The 23,432-nt window shown below is 41.5% G+C and overlaps 1 protein-coding gene across 1 annotated transcript in view; it reads left to right on the plus strand.

Annotated features, from left to right (window-relative positions):
* LOC128715437 (uncharacterized) overlaps positions 1–11,453 on the plus strand; it is a 35,208-nt gene extending 23,755 nt beyond the window's left edge. Inside the window, exons 10-11 of the mRNA XM_053810336.1 lie at positions 9,984–10,059; positions 11,219–11,453. Coding sequence (XP_053666311.1) covers positions 9,984–10,059; positions 11,219–11,453 — 311 coding nt within the window. The remainder of the gene's footprint in view (positions 1–9,983; positions 10,060–11,218) is intronic.
* Positions 11,454–23,432: the final 11,979 nt, after the last annotated feature.

Raw genomic sequence — 23,432 nt, forward strand, 5'->3', positions numbered from 1 at the left:
GGATCTTCTACATATACAGTTCCTTGCATCTTTGGACCTCTCAAAATATTAAAAAAAAAACATACATACAGGCATTCTGAAGAACATTGTCTAAATAGTATTGATCGAAATAAAATACACAGCAGTTTTGTGAAAAAAGGCTCACATGTTCAACTTCACTACTTCGCGCGCAAAACTGTTTAGCATATTAAACCGATTGAAAGTTTCGAGCATTGTGTTGGCATAGTTGCGCCGCGTCGTTCGCCTTTGGCGTAGATAAATGACACTTCCGCTTGCAGAAAACCACATCGGCTGATATCCAAAATATGGCGCAGAGTTTGTACGGTTACTCTGGATAGGCGGAAACGACAACCCACATCAACCTCAAACTTCTATACCTTCTATACTTGGTCGCGTGTAGTTAAAGGATATGAAATTTCCGTTCTTGAACGAACGCTCAGCTGTGTGTGTATGTGATTGGCAAAAACCCGTGACCACATCCGGTTAAGCTGGGTTACTTTTTTCTATAGGCGCTAAATATTAAAAAATACAGCCATAGTATGTTTGAATATTGTAGCAGAGTAGCACGTGGATCGATTTAGGCTGGCTCGACATAACCCTGGCAAGATGTCTTTGCGCTCCAGTGGCATTTTTCAACGATCTAATTTTGGACGATTTCCCTTTTTACTGCAATGTAAACGAGTGTTAGTATTTAGGAAGATGTCACACAATGTTTAAGAATGTTAATTTCAGCTTTCTTTAAGAACAGTTCTTGGTTTTACCTCGCTAATAATGCGTAACTTTCTTTGATGTATTTCTTTGCTGCTATAGCTTACAAAATACATATTTTCCATCATCAACAGAAATGAATGAAATGAACCAAATAAAGAACATCTGATTACTTGAACTAGTGATGCTGTTAAAGCAAAATAAAGCTTCTTTTTTAATACTTGGAAAAGGTTTAGTACTGTGGGACTACAAAAATGTCGAACAACTGTCCACAAGTTACATGCGATCCTCGGAATGGTTCCTATAAACAGAATAAATTGAATTCCCGATACGCATTTCCGCTATTCACAAATTAAATTTGATAAAAAATACTAACAAAATGTAACAAAAGAACCTTATAACCTTCCTGGAACAAGCACGTAACGGATGTTGGTAGAATAACAGTCCCACAACTTTAACAAAACGGTCAATGTGTTCCCACTTGATTCCGTGCGTCATTCACGCCATAGCTGATGGCGTGTCTAATAATGGGCGGCTAATCCGTTTAAATGTAATAAAATTAAGTACCAGCACCTGGAGGCGATTAACTACCCAACGTGCCGTCCCAACGCGCGCTTGTTTATTATTGCCCCTTGAAAGAACTTTCCCCCAACAAAGCACCAGGCCACTCCATCGAGTTCGTCGCGCGTCAAAGCGACAGGCTGAACCTGCTTCGACAAATTTTCCCGTGCCCGTGTTGGTCGGTGTACATGCAACGTGGATTTGCAAATATGGTTCCTTCTTTTTTTTTTTTGGTAGGGAGCCACAAGGTTTCTCTCGAGAGTTCCGACACAGACAGTGGCACTGTTGTGATACGAAAAACCATATCACCGCAGGACACAACAGCAGACATTTTTCTGCATCCGACAGCCGGCTCAAGCGGAGGTTGTCACCGACAATTCATCCGGTAATTACTGCTTTGAGTACGCGCTTTGAGATATCCTTTTGTACGTTTGCGCATAGGAAGGTGCTCCAAATAAGCTGGGATAGCATTCTTGAAAGCGACCGTGACTTATGAGGGTGGTGATATTATTTTACTCCAAGCTTTCGTAATGTTTTTTTCTTCCTTTCCACTAACCAACGATAAAGCGCAGAGAAACAAAAACTACAAGCGAAAGCCTTAAGCATCGAGACGGAAAGACCATGAACATACCAAGCGGCGACAGATTTGTTGCGTTTTCATGTTTTGAAGGACGGAAACAATGTTCTTCAATCAAAACAAAATAAAACACACTCAAGTTCTTTAACCGTCAGACCAACCAGGGCCAGAAGCCGGAATGCAAATGGAATGTTATAAAATGATGTGTCTTTTAATTAAAATTTTACGACCTTCCGGTGGTGACTGGCATTGGAATGATGCAGTGAGCCATGAGCGTGGAATGTTTGGAAGACAAATATACAGAGTTTTTCCCATGGAGTCGGTGGTGCCATTGTCCAGGTTCAAAATTGCGACAAACCTCCAGCAATGCCGTACAACTTTTCCAATTGCGCCGTCTAGTTAGTGTGCTCCGCTTGGAAGAATTGGCAGTATCCAAACCAAACCGTTGTCCTCCTACCGGGGGAGCTGCTACTCTGCAGTTTTTCAGCGACATTCCTACCAGTGAGGATCTGTCCCGAAAAAAGCCAAATAAAGCAGGGGAAAGAGCGTGGATGCAGGAGAACAGTGTGATAATTTGTTTTGATAACTGAATTAAAAGTTAAATTTAGATTTATTCGTCCCGATATCAAATTATTGGAATGTGTTCTGGCACTGTACGAGCTTCCCTCTCCCGGCATTGGCCATTTCATTCCACAGACAACAAGAATCAGCCGGATGCGGAATATTTAGCAAAGTGATTTTTATCGCTCGCTGTTTCTTTTATTTTCCTCGGCACCATTTGCTGTGCCAGCTTAAAAACCCCGCTGCAAGGCGCAACGCTAAAGCCGAGATGGCACATTATTTCCGTTAATTGGGTAAGGAATTAAATTGCGGAATCGAATTGTAGACAGTGGCGCGCACACTTCGGTCGGCCACTTGCGTCGGATTAAACTTTTACGGCATTTTGGCAAGTACAAACGGTTCGTTTGTGTGTCTTTGAAGTTTTTGAAGCGTGTCGTCCCGTAATGATAATCATTGCTTATTTCATTCCCAGCTCCAAATCGCGCGAGAGAATGTAAAATGAAATACAGGGCAATAATTAATGGGAGTTCCTTTTTTTGCTAGGTCACATTTTCATATCCCTGTGTACAAGGGAAGTCTCAAGATTTAATGTTTGGACGGTCGGTTTTATACACCGAAGGTTGTGGATAGACACTCATTTGAATCGACCTCCCGGAGTGAGAACTCCTGTTTAGTGGCAAGAAAATTTTCTTTTAATGATAATTAGTTGGTTCGAGATTGTGACGGATTTGACGGATCCAAAACACGGAGACTGATACACCGAGCTCCTATGTACAATTGATAATATACTGAATTATCACAAGAAAGGCATTCTAACCAATTCCAATTCCAATTCCAATACTTAGTGGATCAGATTTGAAAGCCAACTGTGCTCCGCATTTTGTCTCCCAATGAAGCAAGACTTCGTTGTGAATGTCTGGATTATTTTTCAAATAACTTTTTTATACTATATCTTACTTCAGAAGACTTTTTTTTTGATAAGAAAAGATGAAAAATTGTGTGAATTTGCTTCTGCTTCACAAATTGAATGGAAGTTCTGATCCTTCCATAATTTTCCTCTATTGACTGTGAATTCATCAGTATTATCAAGATATTATTTAAAATAAATAATATTCTGATTCCAGAGCCCTGTAAAGTCAAGCATCGAGGTCTTTTAATCAAATATTCGCATCAACGTCATCACTCGATCACAATTTGGGCCTACCACGCCTCCTCTGTTCATGCGGACGACCTTTACGGGCTGGGTTGTACGATGTCTTTCTCATGACATAACCGGCATCACGTCCACTGACCAGTCTCATTCGCTGCATGGTAGTAAGTTCATCATACGGCTTTCAAAGCTTATCATTGTAAAGGTTCTTCCATTATCTTTTATTAGTAATGCTCAGTAAACTATACTTAAAAACTTTGACATAACTTAATGTCAAATATCTTCTATTACACTTTTCAACTATGTTTCTATCCTTTGTAATGCAGTTAATAAATCGACTATATTTATCAATAATTTTAAACATTTTTCTATGCACGTGCTAAAAAACACATAGCGCAGAACATATGTGCTCTACCTTATCTCCAGTATAGCTGTGCAACGAATATTATTTGTTGAAATATTTATTCCCTCACCGGTTACATTCGCCATTGAATATGCTAAACGCATCGTGCAACGCTTCGCCGAATGCATTATTCATGGCCAACCGAAATGTGCGCAAAACGATGCAAGTCGATGCATTTCGCCTTCCCTCTCTCGATCACACACGCACACGTACTCCGGTACGAAAAAAAAAAAAACGAATGGATACAGTACATTCAAATACCAGCATCCCATTTCATCACCTGGTTTTAGTTTGTCGTTTGGTTTTTTGTGCACTGTGCAGCGACAACCCACTGCAACACAAACTTTATTTTTGTCACAAAAGACTGCTCCAGCAGCACTGGCAAAGGCATGGCAGGGTGAGGTTGCGTCGCAAGTATCGCAATTTTCACGCCAACTTCCAAACGAGCCTGCCATGGTAGCGTAGAGCATGCAAAATCTAACCCCTCCTTCACAAACGACACTCAATGGGAACTGCATGGGCATCGTTACGACAGTAGCCTATCCCCAGAAACGGCACGAAAGGACGGGGAAACGAGATTTGCCTCTTCTTCTATTTGTCTGCACTCGTCGTTCCAAAACTTTTACCAACCGTGCCAGTGCCGTGTGCTTTTCCACAGTGCACGGTAGCGTTGACGGCAAAACCACCGTTTGGGCAAATGCTGGAAGATGACAATTTTCAGCATCGGAAACATCGCCCGTCGGCGAACAACCGGCACGACACTGGAAGGAAATTTGAATTTTTTATGCAATGAAAATTTAATTTGCTCAAACTTTAGTTCCGACGAATGGTGAAACGGAAGACGAAGCGAACGGAGCGCTGCATCGCGTTTCAGTGATTTTTAAGCTGTGAAACCTCTTACCAAGTCGGTTCAATGTTTGGCAGCGAGAGTTGGATCGATAAAAGTTTGATGCGTTTTGTTTTGCATGGAAAAAAGCAGAAAAATTGGCAGAAAATTATCCCATCGCAAGTTCCGTCGATAAATCATTCCATATTTATTTTGCAAACTTTGTCTTTGTGCAGAGAATTCGTCTGTACTAACAACACCTCCCTATCTTCGAATGCATTTCAATTATGTGCTTAATTTACTGATTTGTTGAACGTTTGTTATTCATTGGTTGAATGGTTTAAAGTGCAGCTTAAATCTACATCTTCACGCCAATCGACCACAAACGTCTTGCAGAAACCCATTCATGGCGCAACACCGTACAAACGGTTGGTTGGAATGCTAGTGACCAAGTGGACACCCTTCGTAGGACATTCATTCTGGCACCTTCTTTTTTTTTGTGCTGTATTCTTCCTCTTCTATCTGTTCGTGCTACACCGCAAAGCAACAAGCTAATACATCTTCCGAAGTGACATTTATCGATGGAAGGTTATATGCATATTCATGCGGTTAAACATGTCCCTTAGCCCACAAGTCCCATCCAGTGCTGGTTTGGTTCCGATTGTCCGGTAAACTCTGTGTGTAGCACATAACACGAGAGTGTATCAGCATTCAGTGCCAGCAGCAACACCTCCACGGATAACTGGGAACAGATGAGGTGCCTTTTCTTTGCGCCATCCACCAAGAGCGGGCGTACCCTTTTTGGGAATTGGCAATGGAGTGTGAAGTGGGACAGGAATGTCCTTCGAGTGGTAAAAGTCAATGCTCTGCTCGGAAATGGTAATGTCTTTTGGGTTGTTCTGGAGAAGGGGGTTTTTTTTATCTTCAGACTGTCCATCAGGTGTGCATTATTATGGATGATGGAGCAGGACAATGGTGTACACAAAATTTACAGTTGAATGCTCGCTTTTGGTGTGTTCCACAGTGTCAAATTGCGATTTAAAAGTGTGTTTTATTGCTTAAAGGTTAGTGAGAACGTGGAGAGAATTTCGTACAATGCGTGATCACCGAAGCAGCAACCCGATAAAAATTGGAAATAAATCATACCTTCATTCACGGGGAAGAATAATCGAATGTTTGCAATTGTGGACAAAGGTACCAAAAGTGCAAAACTTATGTAAATTATATGGAATATTTAAGAAACTTCTAAATGTAATATATAACACTCCACAAATAACTGTCAAGAAGACTACATAATCATGATCGAAAATCCCAGTTTTTCAATCTCTTTTGTCGCTTTTTTATTTTATTGTTTTTACAGATTAACTTTGTCTTCTAATGCTTGAAAGAAGACATTTTAAATACGATCTTCTATATATTTGGCTGAATACGCTTCAGAGAGGTAGTAGCAGTGAAATGATGGATTGAATCCTCCGATACATACAATGTTACCTATGTCATCATCATATGTCAGAATCAGGGTTGAGTTACAGAAGAGCTTCCCCAAAAGTTTTCACCACGAAGTCTCGGATGCTCTTCGCTAGAGTTGGGTTGATAATTAGATACGCTAGAGTATCTCCTACACGAAGCTCTTTAGTTGTAGCAAAGGGCCCTGAGAGTTTTCAGTTTTCAACCTTCAATTAGCTGGTTTGTTACGTTGATCATTGTCATTCTTACAATTCTGGTATGGTAGGCCGGGTTTGGCGTTCTCCAGAATCCCTATCACACCTATAGTCGTATCACCTATTGAGTTCCCATTTTGAAATTCTCTACCACAGTTATGGTAACTTGTTTCTCTGTTAAGTAAATGATGTTAACTAATCTTTTGTTTCAATAGCACTAGTTGGTCGGTAGTCTACCGACCGTAGAGAGAATATCTTGTAGGTGGTATAATACTTCTTCTATACAGGGTAGATGATGCTAAGATTTCAAACAGCAAGTTTTAATTTCCGACCTGAATCTCCTACTTCATTTTATTAATTCTAAGCGATAGTAGCAAGATTTCGTCTGATATTGATACTGGGAATGGGAAGTGGGAATATCTCATACTAGTGGGAATACCCACCGCTACCGGCAGTCGCAAAAATTCGTCAATGAGCTAAGCTCATCACGAGATGATTTACAGTTAGTGATTCACTAAATCCCATCCTTATTATGACAGTCGGTCTCTTTAGTTATTCCGGTGACTCCTGGTAAAACTTTGTTTAGACACTGTATTGCTCTAATTTATTGAAGTTCCTGCATTTGAAATAGTAGTGAAGCTCCAAAAGCACATTTTAGCATAAGAATGACAAAGTTAGAAACAAAAACTACACTTTCTTCATAGTTTAAATTGCGTCAACAACACACGTTAATATAGTACACATTCCCAGGGTACGGTAAAGTTTCTAATGATATAAACTAATCATCTTTCCACTCGAAAACCCGTCTACTAAATCATCCCGGATGTGGTTCCCCGTGCTTGTGCCGATAGCACCGAAATGAACAAAAAAAAAAGAACCGTTGGCTGTTTTATTGCGAAACCATTTTGTACATTTTTCTGCTTCCCTGTTGTTCCCAACCAGCTCCTGTTGCGTTTTGTACATGAGCAAAACATAATTACCTCACCACGTGCAGCAAAAGTCCTGATGCATCGTAAAACTTATCGCCCCATGAAAGCCAAAACCACCACTGGAAAACGAGTGGAAAAAAGCATCACAAAACAGCAGCGCACCGCACGGCACGGCACTTGTTTGAGTACACACCGTTCCCTCCGATGGTTGCCAGCATCAATACGGTTGCACGAGCAGTGTGCATAAGCATGTAGCCCCCGTCAGTTCAACATTGCACGCCCCGCCGCGCTTCGTTCCGTTTGAGTGCGCTGGCACAAAACATAACACAAACACACTAAGAGCAGCACAGTGCACTACTCACGGGCAAACATTGCTGTCAGGACGACGTTCACTTGATGCTGGCTGCCGTAAAGCTGCAAAGAAGGAAGGAAAAGGTTTTTACACTCACGAGCGCAGTGGCGCAAAGCAGGTGGCGAAAGGAACGCATCTTCAGCTGCCGAAGTGTCTGAGCCGATGTCAAGGGCGATTGTGTGCAGCCGTGTTGTATTTGTGCGCTCATCAGAAGACCTTCACCCACTCGGAGCTTATTTCTGTTCCGCTTCGTAAATCCCAGCCTTTTACATCTGATTTCCTCCTTTCCGAAATCACCCCACATTACGAGGCTCGTAAATACGTGCTCCATTCTTGCTGGCTTTATAAAATCGTTCACAATTTGCTTTCTCATTCATTCTGGTCGGTCTTATCAAGTCACAGCCGAGAATCGCCACGTCTTGAGAGTAAAAGAAGAACATTTACCACAGGACATACCAAGTAGAGTGCACTAAACAATTCCTTTACTACACTGTGTTTCAAAGTGATAGCCTCACATAGATTTCTGCATCCTAAAGAATGTTCAGAGGAATAATAGTTCATCGGGTCAATGGCGATTTCAAAAAGTACGAGACTATACGGAGCTTAAAGACTTTGACTTTGGAAATTCTTGGTGATCTCTGTCTAACTTTGAATTTCTCAGAATGACTACCCATTCTAGTTTATCAAGGAATTCATCTTAATGAAATGCTCATTGATTATTAAATGTTTCCATTTAAGTCCATTGACATGACATGGTAATGATGGAATTTCTGAATATTTACAAGATACCGGAATGTTGCACAAAAATTTAAGTTGAAATTGAAAAGATCCTATCTTCTACAAGATCAAGAAGATCGAACAAGAACCGAAGGTCCAGCAATTATGATGTCTTAAACGCCTAAAACTTTACATAAACATGACATTCAATATCAATAAATTGCGAGGAATTCCATTTTCAAATTTCATCTCGAAAAAAATCCAGAAAACTTTAACATCTTCTGATGTTTAATTCAAAATTCAGTAAGCTATTTTAAGGAACTCTTATTTTCTGTAATGCAATATATAACTTAATATTGAAACGTCTCTAGTTTATGTTTTTATTTCAAAGAAAACCCCAGCTCAGGCCATCATTTTGAAAGACAGTGTACAAGAAAATAGAAAAAAACAGAGTTTCCACAATAGCAGAAGCAGTGTTCTTCCCATTGCGAGTACGAGATCTAGTTGCCCTTGCAGACAGAAGTAGATCCATGTTTATACAACCCAGTTCGAAAGTGAAGTGTGATGCCACGTTTTTGTCGGTCGTCCACACGACTTGCACTCTCGAGCGTTGAGTGTGTTTGCAGATACTTTTCGGTGTGCACTCTCGATGCAGCATCGATGTGCTGTGAACTCCAGTAGCTGATGCCCCACTTATGTACCGATCGACAGACAAATGGGACTAGGGGCTAGCGCCTTCGCCGTTTGCTTATTCGGTTGGTGTTCTACCCGGCTTGAGCAGTTTGAAAGGTGTGCCTATATTTCTTTCAGTTGCTATTGCTATTTTTCCCCCCTTCGCAAAGAGCAAAAATCCACTTCAAAGTGCAAATGGTGCAAAAATTTCTAGTACCGATTCGAAAAACACAAAATAAAAACCGTCACCAAAAAAACACGCTGCTTGTCTGTTCGTTCGTGTCCGTGTGGCTAGCCGAACCGAACACCTAGCAGCGTGCGCGGAGTGAATGCGAATCGAAAGAATGTCACCACAAATGCAATGAATGGTCATTGAAAATGCATCGCTTCCTTCCCGACAGTCCCGAACATTGGCCGTTGGTTTTTGCTTCCCATTACTGCGGGGAACGGTCTGGTCCGGGACAGCTTTTGTTCGCGAAAGCGGTTGAAATGGCTGGCCCGGACATAATGGAAACGGTTGACCAGCTTTTCATAACGGTGTCGGTGAACGAGTCTGGACGGTGTTGGAGCAGAAGCGAACGCGGAAGCTGCATCCTGTGATAGTGTCGATGGCGCTGAATCGAATGATGAATGGTACATGGGCATGGCGTCGGGCCGTGGTAATAATGTTGCGCTGACTGGTCTCGTGGGTGTCGTTCGCCAGATCGGAGGAACTTCATGTACGACCGAAAAACCATTTGAATGGGATGCATAGACAACGGCATGAAAGTACATTAGTAAATGAGATAATTTTTCTTCAACATGTGGAACATTCACTTGTGGAAGGTTTTGTTTAACGTATGTTTCTTTTAATGCATTCTTTCCAGCGCACATAAATCACATCCGGAGAATTGCTGGTATAGACCACGTCGGATTAGGGGCAGGTTACGATGGAATTAACTTGTAAGTATGTGCGACCGTGAGCAGATCATGGGAACTTTAAGCTTTTGTTTGAAATTATTTTAAATTGGAAACATAAAGTAGTTCTAAATGATTTTGTTTTATTTCCATAATAAGCTTTTTTACGTCCAACGATTTCTTCTTCTATTGCTGCAATCGACAGCAGCCAAAGGCACTTTAATTCGTTGCTATGTCTCGCTCTTAAAATTCCACCCACTTCAGTTGGGATCGTATTATACATTCGTAAAACTAATCTCAACCGTCAACATTCTCCCACTTTTTTTTCGTGCAAAAAAACCCTCTCAAGTGCCACCAAAGTAGCTTATTAAGCGAGCCCATTCATTATTCCACTCCCCCCCCAACACACAGATACAACTGACAACGCCAGGCAGCAAATCTTTTTGCACACTTCTCCATCACGACAGGGAAAAAAAGTGTGCAAGTGCCGAGATCTGCATCGTAAAACCGAGGGCACTAAAACAGCAATAGACACACTATAAAAGCCAAACGCTCCAAGACCCCCAAAATTGAAGACTGGGTGCCTTTTGGGGGACCACACGAAAAAACGGAACTTTGCCTTGCGGCCCATCATTTAGCCATCCACGTCGTAGGTGGGTGGAGATCCGTTTCCTTCCATTCCGGAGGGTGTGTGTCAAGGGAAAATAAAAATAAAAAAGGGATTCCAATTCGCCAACTCCCCTGGCACCGAAACTAGAGAGCTCGTAAATTGGTCGCTCACCAGCGGGACCGTCTCGACGTAGCGAAATTCACGCACCATCACGCGCTGTTCGTTTAATGACTGTTGGCAAAAACTCTTTACTCCACAAGGCAAAGAAAAAAAATAGTAATAGAAAAAGAAAGTCAAAGCACGAAGAAAATATGATTACGGTGTCCCAACGCCTCGTATGTCGCGCTTAATGGTGCACTTCCTCCGGTCGGGGTTTTTTCTCTAAAGATCGTGCGAAAGTTGTTTTCTCACTTCCTTTTTATAGACTTTATTTCTTTCCTTTTATTTACAGCCGTTTTAAAAAGACACACACAAAAAAGACGGGTGCTGGATAAAAAATTGAAGCACAACTACAGCTTCTAACAGATTCATAAATTTCCCTTCGTTTTTTTTTTATTTCTTTTCACGCTCATTTTGGGCCGCTTTACTCCGTAGCACACCCCGCGATCTGGAGGACGTCTCGAGCTATCCGCGCCTGTTTGCCGAACTGCTCGGCGATGGTTGGACGGTGGACGAGCTGGAAAAGCTGGCCGGCCGGAACTTGCTGCGCGTTTTCGAGGAGGTGGAAAAGGTGCGCGAAAATCAGCGCCTTTCGGGTGTGCGGCCGTACGAGGAAATTCCACCCGTGTTGCGGCCGGACGAGCACACGAACTGCTCGACGAACAGTTAATGGGCCCATCCCATCAACCCGAACACCGATTCGATCCGCACGGGTGCGTAAATTAGCAACCGCATTTGGGCCGCCACGTTGGTGGACCGAGACCGATTGTGAATAAAGGTCACAAAACGTTGCAAACGATCCCTATGGGTGATACACAGTTTCTTCACTTCTTCAAACGCATCAACGCCTGTCAGTAAGTGTTATCGGTGTTAAGTGAATGATAAAGAAAGATAATCTTAGTGCTGGAAGAGAGAGAAACACAGCCTCACACTGACAGTTGTGTTCATGATAATAGCAGTGTGTGACTTTATCACCAAGAATCAATGGAAAATGTTAAAATTTGAACTAAAACACGGTTTTATAATTTTTAGCTCGATAAACATTTAAAACCGAACTCATTCGCTTAGTGTTTCAAAGCTAAATTAATGTTTTTTATTGTTATTCTCAACAGTAATTAAGGAGGTCATTAATATCTTGGTTCCATTGGGAAATTATACCTTGTGTATCTGAGGTATCTTCAAATCACAAGTCTTTAGATAGGATATTAATCTTAGTTGTTTGGACGAAATTGGTCAAAACTTCTCATGAGGTTCAAACTGACACTAATATTTCTTCTAAATAGCTAGGTATAACATGTTATGTAAGAACTGGGGATCTTAAGATATGCCAGATATGTTGGCAAAACTTCCCCTGAGGGCCAAACTGGTACTCATTTATTTTCATCACAACTTCTTCATAACATCTCAGGATCTTAAGATATATCTGTTGTTGTTTTCTTGAGATCTTAAGCTATATTATATAACCTGGTAAAACTCCCCATGAAGTTCGCATTTCTTCCAGATAACTAGGATAGTAACCCTCGGACACCGGGATTTGAATGACTTTCTATACATTATTGAGTAATCTGAGGTCTGAAGACTTTGTTGGTAACTGATTTGTACGATTTGTACTGATTTTATCAAGTACGAATCAACTTTTGTTTTGTGGCATTACCAGTTCGATTCATATTTGATTTTGAGATTGAAAAAAAAAATTGAGAATAAAAAAAAAAATAGAGAATTAAGAAGTTCCCATTTATTGTATAATCAGGACTATATTGAATGCTCACTTTTTGTTGTTGATTGTTTATACAGGTTTTGGACCTCAATTGAAAGTTAAGAGAACTTCATTAATTCTTTGTTATCAATTATTCTAACATATTTCGGCCTACTTTGAAGGTAATTTTCAAGACTTTTAAATTGATCTTTCCATTTTTACTACATCGATTGTCAAGCCACTAATAGTTAAAAAAAACTATTTACCAGACTTTTATTGTTGTTTTATTTGATTCAAAACTCCTTATAGAAAACACACACAATGCACTGCTATATTATTGAACACAATTGTACCTAATCACAGAATACACAAACACACACTCGTCGTAAAGTCTCGTTGAAATGCCTTTTTAACGGAAGTGTAGATTAAGAATGAAACCATTCCGCTGTGCCCGGTGATCTCTAACAATCGGTTGGTGATATTGCACACTGTGAGCAAAAAAAAAACTGTCAACTATTAATGCATTCGGAAGCAGAAAACTCGCATTTTACAAACATTCCAACGCGTGTTGGAAAGAAAATAGCGTTGCCTTGCGATGTGTACAGCCACAGAGAGTCAGCGAAGGAGAGAAAAAAGGAACATTTAATTAGCGCCTTCGTTTAAAGAAGATAGCAAGAAAAAAAATCATATTTTCCCTCGAAAGGGAAAATTCACAAACACACACACACACACACTCACTGAAAGAAGGGAAAAACTATATACACATTATCATTCATCCTGTAAGGTAAGATAGCGCGGTGGATTTCCACCTTCCGGTGGGAAGGAAAAATAAGTGCATAGACCATTTATTACAATCCCATCTCCCACACGGTTTCCCCCCTGATATTCTCCACTCCCCCCTGAAACAGCAGATTTAGTGTTGGTGCTCCGGGTTTCCCCGTACCCGTACACAACGGTAGCGATTAAAAAATAGCGGCGCAAATGAGAAATGGCTTAAATTTGTGCAAGCGCGTGCAGGAATTATTATGCACCCCGGATGACAGACGATGCACGCGTAGAAACAGTAGCATCCGGGGGGAGCAAAAAAAAAAAATAGGAAAAATAAAATCCAGTGCACGTTGTTTTCCCACCCGGTGGAAAATGCATCCGTTCACCCATCCTGGTTGGGTTGGGCCTGAAGTAGCTTGGGGAGGGTACCACGCTGCAAAACTAATTAAAACACCAACCCAAGGTGATTAAGCGATGGTAGGATCAACAAGCGCACATACAGCAGCCGGAACGGTGCTGAAATGGGGCACTGTTCCGATCTATGCATGGGTTTTTGGTGCGGTTTCATGGTTTCGAGTGTGTAAATGAGCTTGAAAGCTTGCCGAATCGATCGAATCGATTGCGATTAAAGAGGCAAAGTGGTGTACCACCGGCCTATGGTTGGTTTGATTTGAATTCTGCTGGTATCTAGTTGGATTTAATGGTTGGAAAATGTTGTGCGCTAAAGTAAGAAGCTTTAAGCTTGAAAGTTTAGTTGGTTGATTTGCTGGCCTTAGACAAAAAGAAAGAGAAGCGAAGTGTTTAACACAAACAATATTAGTCATAACTAGTGTATACGTTTAGCAGCACCCCAAAAACAAGGGTAATAAAACACCAACAACACTTGTTCATCCCATCACATGCATCTGCTGCAGCCCGGAATGCGGTACAAAAACGGTGAACCGTGTGATGAAATACGCGGGAAAAAAACGGCCCGTCTTTCGCCTTGCGAACCACTGGTACTGATGGTACACCAATAAAAGTCTACGTAGGGCGAAAAACCCTCCAAAAGGTAAAACTTTCCTACCAACAGCTAGCTACTTTCAACTTAATATAAAATGTAAAAACACGGCTACAAACAAACGAAGACGGAAAATGGGTTTAATTAAAATACAAACGACTTTGATCGTGCTGAGCGTCGTCCGGCGTACGGAGTGCGTACACTGCTAGCCCACTGGTCAGTGTTTTGTTGCTCCGTCGGTACTGCTGTTTCTGACGCCATGCTACATTGTAACAATCTTCTGCTACTGTAGCTTTGAGTTTGACCCACCAGACAAACGATGATTTCCCAGGGCTCCAAACGCTTAAGCGGCGTGTCATACGTGTGAGATGCATGGTGCGATGGTACGTGGACCTGGGTTCCTTTGGGCTACATTAAAGGACACACTTTACACGGGCAGTGCAGTGATAAAAATAGCGCCTGGAAGACACTGTGCCAGGCACTTGCTGAGAACATTGCAACCAGCTGCCACAGCTGGACACCGGTTGGTTGGTCAACGCAAAGGAAGCGGAATAGAAGCGGATTTACTTTACCCCTCTCGAACAACGTTGAGAGTTCCTCGTTGGGGAAGGAATGGGAATTAAATTATGCTTCATTTTACACACATAGCTATCTAGAACCAGAAAAAAAGCTATATTACATCCCATCAAACCCAACACTAGCAGAAAAAGGTGTGTGCCAGGACCTTCGGAACCACTCGAAAACACAGGGCTTCAGCTTGATCTTTCACCGGCTGGAAGTGCCCGGCTGAGCACCAAAGCTACATTGGATTAAGTTATGATTAGTAATTGCATAATTAATGAGATTAATTAGAATTAAAAGTCTTCCCGACTGGACGGTTCGTCGCTTCTAGCAGAGTGCGCCAAGGATAGCAAGAATGTATAACAAAAAAAAAGAAGCGAAGAACACAGATGAATCTTCCGCTGACATTTTTGTTTCCGTTTTTGCCATCAAAAGTTTCGCCCAAAAGTTACTTTACGCGGTTTGCCAATCCCGCTGCTCAACGATTGTCAGTTCGCCGTTCCCGGTGTTGACTTTTGAAGGGGACGAAAAGGGGTCAAATTAGCATTGCCCGTTTTTTTAATAATAAGCCTTTTCTCTAACATAATCACAGGGCGTGTGATTGGTTTCGGAATCGTTAATTAAAAGGAAGTTTTTTTTTCAAAGCTATGAAAATACAAAAACATACTTAAGTTAGTGCGGCATTTGCAGTAAATTCCAGTAGTAGGTCATCACGCCATCTCGAAACTTGGCTGCACAATTTTTCATCATTACCCAAGTAATTGAACGTTTGGTCTGTGGGGTACACCAGTTCTCTATCCCTCTCTTTCTCTTCCGCTCCGAAGAAAAACCAATCAAGCTCGCATTTGTTTCAGCTTCAATTACTTAGAAAATTTCATTACGATCCAATTTAATTGACCTCACGTTTGCGTCTTTGCGATTGACTGCAACGAAATTTGTCGCTACCGACAAGTGTCGGACACTCTTTTTCGATCTTCCTCCGGGGGATTAATCTCGGAAACGTGCCCCTTAAGGTTCGATAGTCTGTGTTTGTGTGTGTGTGTGTGTATCTCCTTCGTCCTTCGTTTTACAGAGCCGACACAAAAACATGGGACAATAAATTAGCTTAATTGAAAGTAATCGCCAAAGCTTTGTTCGTGTAACATGGGAACTTGTCACTCCGAGGCTGGCAGGGAGGTTTAGCAATTGTTTTGCACTCCAGTAGATATTTCCTCCCGTGCGCACTGTTTCCTCGCCGGATGGGTTGGTGCACATTGTTCGACGTGTTACGCTTTAATGGTTATCAAGCTTTTCAAACTAACCAAACGAACGACAAACCGTACACTTTCTTTATGGTTCTTTAGATTTGATATGGGTGAAAGATGGATGTTGTTGGAGTCTGCATGGCCACAACATGAATTTCCATTGCGTTGAACCTCGAATGAATCAGTTCATCATCATCATGGAAAGACTACGTTCGCCTGGTGGAACTGGAATATGCGAATAAGTTTTCCAGCTGCTCGTTTGGTGTTATTTTATTTGATGGTTTTACGTCGTCCTGGAGGTCCCGTACCGTGTGCAAATGAATTTCGATTCGTTCACTAGAGTCGAAAGTCCAAATTCTCTGCCGCTTGTCTAACGAGTGCAAACGAGTGTGAACGGGCGAATAATTAAAAAAGTTTTCCGTGAAGTTGGAGTTTTAATATCACCTGCCAAATATTCGTCCCCTCGGGCGATAGTTGTTTCACGGGAAAAGTCACTAACATACGGTTTGAGTGTCACTAGAGTGTAAATCAGGCACATTGTTTGGCGGTTTTTTTTAAAGCTTTTCGGACCGTTCGAGCGATGGTTCGGTGTTGTGTGGCTTAAAACTAAACGAATTTAATTTTTATTTCTCACGACAGCTTTTTACTTTAAAGCCATTTGCATAAACTACGTGGGAAAAATGTTCCAATGAATGTATCAGTACTTCGCAGATGAATGAAGAGGGTTTTATATAAATCAAATCACCAAAAATACGGTCATATTTGCTTGCTGATACATTCAAACCATTCATCCATTATGTTTGCTTACGGTCATTTTTCTGCAAATATTATTGCGACTGCAGAATATCGCAGTTAAACAATCGAACCTACTTGAACAAACAGGTCGACTGACAGATTATTATTTAAAAAAAACCCTCCGCAACGAAGGATTGTTTGTACCAGGCCACGTGGGTAAATAAATTCACCATGGGAATTGTTTTGTTCAATGCAAAAACATTGCATAAATTGTTCACTGACTCTGTTTTCTTCACATGGACGAACTCGCCATCAATGACCGGAGGCCAACAAAGAACATCGTTGGTGGCTCCGTCTGCTTCTACTTGCCAACAAAAAAAAAAATCGACCCAAATGAAGCGAATCCAACCAATGCAACCAATCGATTCGGGATCGTGCTTCAACTCCCACCCAAAAACAACGATGTGATCGCCCTCAGCGGCGGGGTAAAAAAAGGAATGAACCTCACCGTCCAAAAATAAACTTCGGCCGTGAGCATTCGGAAAGGAAAATGTCACAACATAATCGTAACAATTGAGTTCATATTTATGATTTTTACGGTTAGTTTAACCAGCCACGGAGGTGAAAGAAGATGCCGGCGCGTTTTGGGAAAACTCTCTCACGGTTTGTGCCGGGTGGCAGGACAACTCCGGGGCATCTTCGTGCAGCAATGAAAAGACACCTGAAACACGAGCCCTCGAGTGCTTGACCTGCTCTCATACTGATTTGGGGAAGGCCACCCATTTTCACCCCCCGCTCAGAAAAAAACCCTCAGTTTGGACATTTATTGGAGCGCGCTGAAATAAAAATGGAAGCGATGGAAGCTTAAAACACATTCCCTTGTGACGTTCTCTGTCTGTGTTGGGGGTGTCGTTTTTTGACCTGTGCAGCAACAGGTGTTTGCCACAAAGAGCAGGTTTCCAAAATCTGAGCACAATCTGAGGAGGAAAAAAATAAACCCACCATCGTTGGCTGACAGACAAAAAATATATTGCCACTCGCAGACTTGCTGGTTTGCCGAAGAACTGTTTGCTTTCTTGACCGGTTTTGTCATTCCGTAGCAGGTTGAAAGGTTAGTTTTAACGTCGTCCTACTAGTGGGGAGAATCCCATTGAGTGGGCTCCTTGCAGTGAGTAAGCTATCCGATTACGAGACGTTTGATAAGAAAAAGAGAACGGGTTAAAATGAGCATCATAATCGGATTGCATGTAAGTAGTGGGGCAGAGCATTCTACGTGCACATGAAAGCCACAACGCGTCGATGGAGTAGAGGCGAAATTCGCATTCTTATCGACATACCCACCATCGTTCGATTGATCAAGAAGATGTTCTCTTTTTGCTTGTGCTATAAAAGTATCATTTTTACTGACATACGGGGTCTTTGCAGCAAGCAATGCACTATCTCAATTTTCAACTATTGAAGGAGGCAACTCCATATTCTGTTTTTTTTTCCCATGGAAGCACCGCAAAGCAACCAATTTTCCATAAAGCGTCACTGTCATTGAAGGTGTTGGTACACCACTCACAGGGTGACGGTGGTATGAGGTTATAATTCAATCAAATTGAGACACCTTCTGAGGGAGCTAGTAGCCTGAGCCGTTCCCATTGGGGCAGGATGCTCGTCCGTGTAATGGGTGTAATTGATCGGAAAATGTCTAGGCATCAGGTGGGTCGTATCGAGTCTCGACCCAAGCCTTCCATTCGGCGCACACTGAGTGAAAAAAAACCGAATAAAAAACTAGCATCTTCATCGTTTCTTACATCATCAATTCTAGTTTATGTGTAACCGAAGCATAAACTCGTGCAACGTGGATGCTTCTTTTCAACGTATTTTTCTTTAAATTTCCCAGAAAAAAGGGCTTTGATAGCGCTCGAAATCGATCTCGCACGTGCTCAACACGACAAACAAACCGAATCAGCGTCGCATTGGACATGTTACGGGGACCATGTAACGGATCATTTCATGCGAAATTGACCCATAACATATTGGGTGTAATTTAAATTGACATTATGGAGGCGCCCAGTGGTTGACTGCAGGGTAACCAGAAACAACCCCAGAAAATTGGTTCAATATCAAACTCCAAACCAATCACAACATGGCCAACATGAGACATTCAAATACAAGCGAATACACAGAGGTCGAAGTGATGTGGGTTGCAAGCCGATTGTAAATACCATTGCCTTTCGGATGTTGCACCTTTTTGGCCGCCGGGTACGGTAGTGTGAAGAAAATGGCGTGTGCAAACACATTCCCGGGATGTGACTTGGCAATGGTATCGGGGAGCTTTCCGGCCGAGAGGAAACTCCCAACCGGGAGTTGCAGAAACAATAATGAAATCATACATTCAATTATAACCTCACGATATTGGACCGTAAATTCTCCGCTTGGGCTACGTTTCCCGGTGGCTTCCGGGTTCGAGAATGTTTGCAGACGAGCTTATCCAACACACATCGAGAACTGAGCTTAATTTCATTGTTGGCACTGGGCGGGCGTGATGAGGAAATAAAAATTGCAACCAACTTTTTCGCCCATCTGCACGTCCATCGCTTCGCTTCCCGGATGCGCCATTTTAGCGGGTTGCCGCGTGGTGGAAGGCAATATGCAAACAGTTGGTGATTCGCAACGTTGAGGGAGGAAATTTATTATCAATTTGTTTGCAATGTTCTCCTACTGCTGGCCGGGAACCACTTTGCGCGCACAATGTTGTGCGCCCGGAAAAATGTTGCACCGCTTCGAAAAAAGGACCACCACGCGAGGGCATGGTAGTGATGAATGGTTTGGTGCGAAAAATCTCCCCCACCGAATGCTCATTACCATGCAAACGTGGTCGTTTGGACGGTTCCCGGAAATACGACGGTGGGCTAAGGGGGCGCAGAATAACAGGCTCCAATCATCGGCGAAGCATCATCGGGTTCTATGCGTATGCAGGATTGCACTTCCGATCGCAACAATATGGAAACAATTGGCGTGTATGGAAAGCATTCAACTTTTCACCAAAACTTTTTTGCTCGAAGTTGCTGTGCAACTAGTGCAGCAGAAAAATTCCTTTATTAACGAACGGAAGGTTAAATACATTTTACAAATGTTTCCGCAATTAAGTCGTGGTCTTATATTCCTAGCAGGATGTGTATCAGGAATGGAACATAGGAATTGAAGTGTCATTTTTAATACATAATTTCTATCATTTATTTATTCTGAAGTTGATAGAGCATAAATCAGTAACTTCTTAATTGATAATTGATGAACTCTAAATCAAATGAAAACATTTGGAGGTCTTGAAGTCGTGGAAAAACTTTTCTATTTATCATTATATTTTACAAATTTCAGTCATAAAATGATTTTAAAATTAATTTATTAAACACACTATTCGGTTCTTAGTCAAATCCGTACTTATAGCTCAGATCTCCCTCCAGATGTCGAATACAAACTGTGCTTGAGCATCATCGATCAGATCTACAACTTTGAAGAAGTATCTTCCAAGTAATAGACATTAATGCAACTTCATTTTTGTCCAAATGGGTTGAGGATGCGAATATTCTCCATTTAATGTTACTCCTATATTGACAATTAAGTTCTAAGATTTCTTTTTAATGAAACTATCATGAACTATACACATATATGTAAAAAATATATGTGCTACAACAGGAGTTCCAAGTTTACTTCACTATTAATTTAAGTTATTTAATTTCATATCTTAACTGGGATTCATTTAACTGGTTGCTCTTTTAGGAGCTTTATTCTAATTTTAAATACATACTTGTATATTTTAATAACAAATGGTCATTAATTGAAATCAAATGATCCTTTATACAATGTATACGTACATCTACCCACACTTCAAGTGCTTTTCACAGTTTCTTGTGAATCCCGTATTACTGTCGCCCCAGTTACCCACCGTTAAATGCGCCACTTGATGAACTGATGGAGTCGCCGTAGTTTGACAAATTCATATTATTAACACGAGGCTCATTACCGGTCAACTGTAGTCAATTTTAGGCTGAAAAAATACAACCACTGCGAAACATCAGCAAATACCTCTTCAAGCCCTAATCTCCACACAAATTTGCGCTTGCAGTTGCAGTTTGCCGAATTACTCTTCTAATTAGCCGTTTTTCACACCGCAAATACTGATTGCGCTGATGTTGATGCTAACGACCAATCGGCACAGCTCGGAACGCAATCATGCGTCAGTGGCCAGTAAATAATGCATCAAAATTAGCTCGTTTGCTACATTTCTGGGCTTGTAATTGCATAAACCGCTCGCTCTTGAAATAGAAATTCGATTTCGAGCCGTTCACAGGTTGATGAAACAAAAAAGCTCATGATGCTGTTAATGGTGACTCCCAATACTTCAAAGCCCAACCAAAAACCAAAAGAAAGAACAGTGCATTTCAGCCATCCGGAGGGTGTAAGTAGTTGGGGAAACAAAACATATAAAACTGGACGTTTCAAAATGCTCTCGTAACCATAGGACCAATTAAACGTTATTTACGGAAAAAAACAAACGAGTGAACAAACAAGCGAAAAAATTGCCAATAATTTAAATATATACAAATGAACAAAATAACCGAGCGGCAGAGACAAGCAAAAAGAAAAAAAAAGATAAACAAGAAGCGTACGCGAAAATCAAGCCGTTAATAGTGTGAAATGTCCCGGCTGATGGGGACCGCGTACACGTTCGTTTGGTTAATTAGAGCAGGAAACCCATAAAAAGAACCCGGTCACGTTTACCGTTTCACTTGTTCAATTTTGCGGACGAGGGTACTGGAACTGGTTGAATGCTCGAGCTCGAAAAGAAAACAAAAACGAAAAATGGGTAACAAAATAAATGTATCACATGAAGGTGAGAAAAACTATGGAAAAGAAACACTAAAAAGAATAAAAAACAACTCACAAACAGAGAAAAACTGAAAAAAAGGATAAGCAAAAAGCGCATCACGGAACAAACAAAACAGGTTCGCGCAGGGTGGAAAATAACAAGCGGAAAAGCCTCGAACACGTGTACATTATAAACATATCAGCAACAACCCGTACAATGCACGGGACAGAAGAGAGAGTAAAAAAAAAAACACATGAAACAAACACACAATGGGGATAACGAAACAAAAAAAACCGATCCGCCGCCATAATGCAAACGGAACCGAACGAAATAAAACAGCATATAACGAGCGCAAACAATTCAATTCGATAGTTGCGAGCGGACAAGCGCCACGTTTTGTGTATGTGTTTACGTGCTTGTTAATATGTTTCAAGGAAGGATGGAATAACAAAAAAGAGCGATAAAAAAAAAAGAAAACTCGCAAATCAAAGCATGGCAGTGGACATATTTTCCACTTTAAAAACAAATATAAAATGGCACCGCGGGCAAAATGGTGGTGGACTGCCTTGCATTCCAGCGTGAGGGGGAAACAAAAAAAAAAACCGGTGACAAAAATATGACAAACAGTTCGAAATTTGGTAGAGGGAAAACGCAAATGAATGCAGCCACAACTGGTACGCGTGTAATTTAATAAGTTATTTCTATTATTTTTATTTGCCCCCCCGTCAGTTCGGAATGCTTCTACGAACTATAAACCAATTGAAGTGGTTGATTTGGTTTGCTATTTTAATGGGTTTTCAATCTATTTTTGTTGTTGTTTTGATACCCTAAAACAGTGAAATTGTTTGCGTGCAAATTATCAGCAGTTAAAGTCATCCGTTGTACAATTGGCATGCAAACTTTAATGTTCCACCTACTTACATTGAGTGATTAATCAACCACATTCAGGTCAGGTGAGGCATTTGCATGTGTCCGTGGGTTTTTGCATGCATTCATCTGCATCCGGAATGAATGAAGCAAGAGCTGTTCAATAGCTATTGAATTCACGGAATACTGTGTACTAGTGCTCCTGTAAGTGTCACTTCCCCCCAAGGTTACCGGTTCGAGCGACGGTAGGCACAGAGACGGTGGCACACATCACACCCCCGGCCTCGGTTGGTGTTTGGTGTTATGTGGTTCATTCTTTAACGTTTTTATTAAACTCATTTATCTGCACGGTGGGACGCTGCCGGCGAAGAGGAAAGGGACGGAAGCTCATCCCGGCGTAACCGGATTGTTCGTGGGTGCTTATCCATCCGGATTATTTCGCTCCGATAGCTCCCGGGATGCCGGGTGATAAATTATACACCCACGTGTCTATTTTCCAACGCAGCTTTTTGTTGTCTGCTTTTTGTACTCTTTTTTGTACTTTTGTCGTCCAAATACAATAATTCTTTTTTTCCATTTTACCTTGTTTTTCATCTTTCCGGGCTCCACTGTAGTGAGCAGTTGCCGTATGTGGGGAGTCGGTTTTGAAGCGTGACCGCGATTTTTTTTTTTTTGCACGAATTTGGTGCACTTTTGTTATTTCTTTTTTCTTGCATACAGCGCAAATTTAGTAGCTTAATCGACCGCGACAATGATGATATGCGCTGGTTCCTATTGTTGTGTGTGTCCGTTTATTGACTGGCCAACTTCACATGCATTGTCGAGTCGTTGGTACGGTGTTGGGAAAACGGATCTGAAAAAAAATGGAAATCGATTAAGTATTATATATAGATGAAGAAAAAATGAAATCGTAGCCGTAA

This window comes from Anopheles marshallii, chromosome 3 (assembly GCF_943734725.1).
Source record: "Anopheles marshallii chromosome 3, idAnoMarsDA_429_01, whole genome shotgun sequence".
In the NCBI taxonomy this organism is placed as follows: Eukaryota; Metazoa; Arthropoda; class Insecta; order Diptera; family Culicidae; genus Anopheles; species Anopheles marshallii.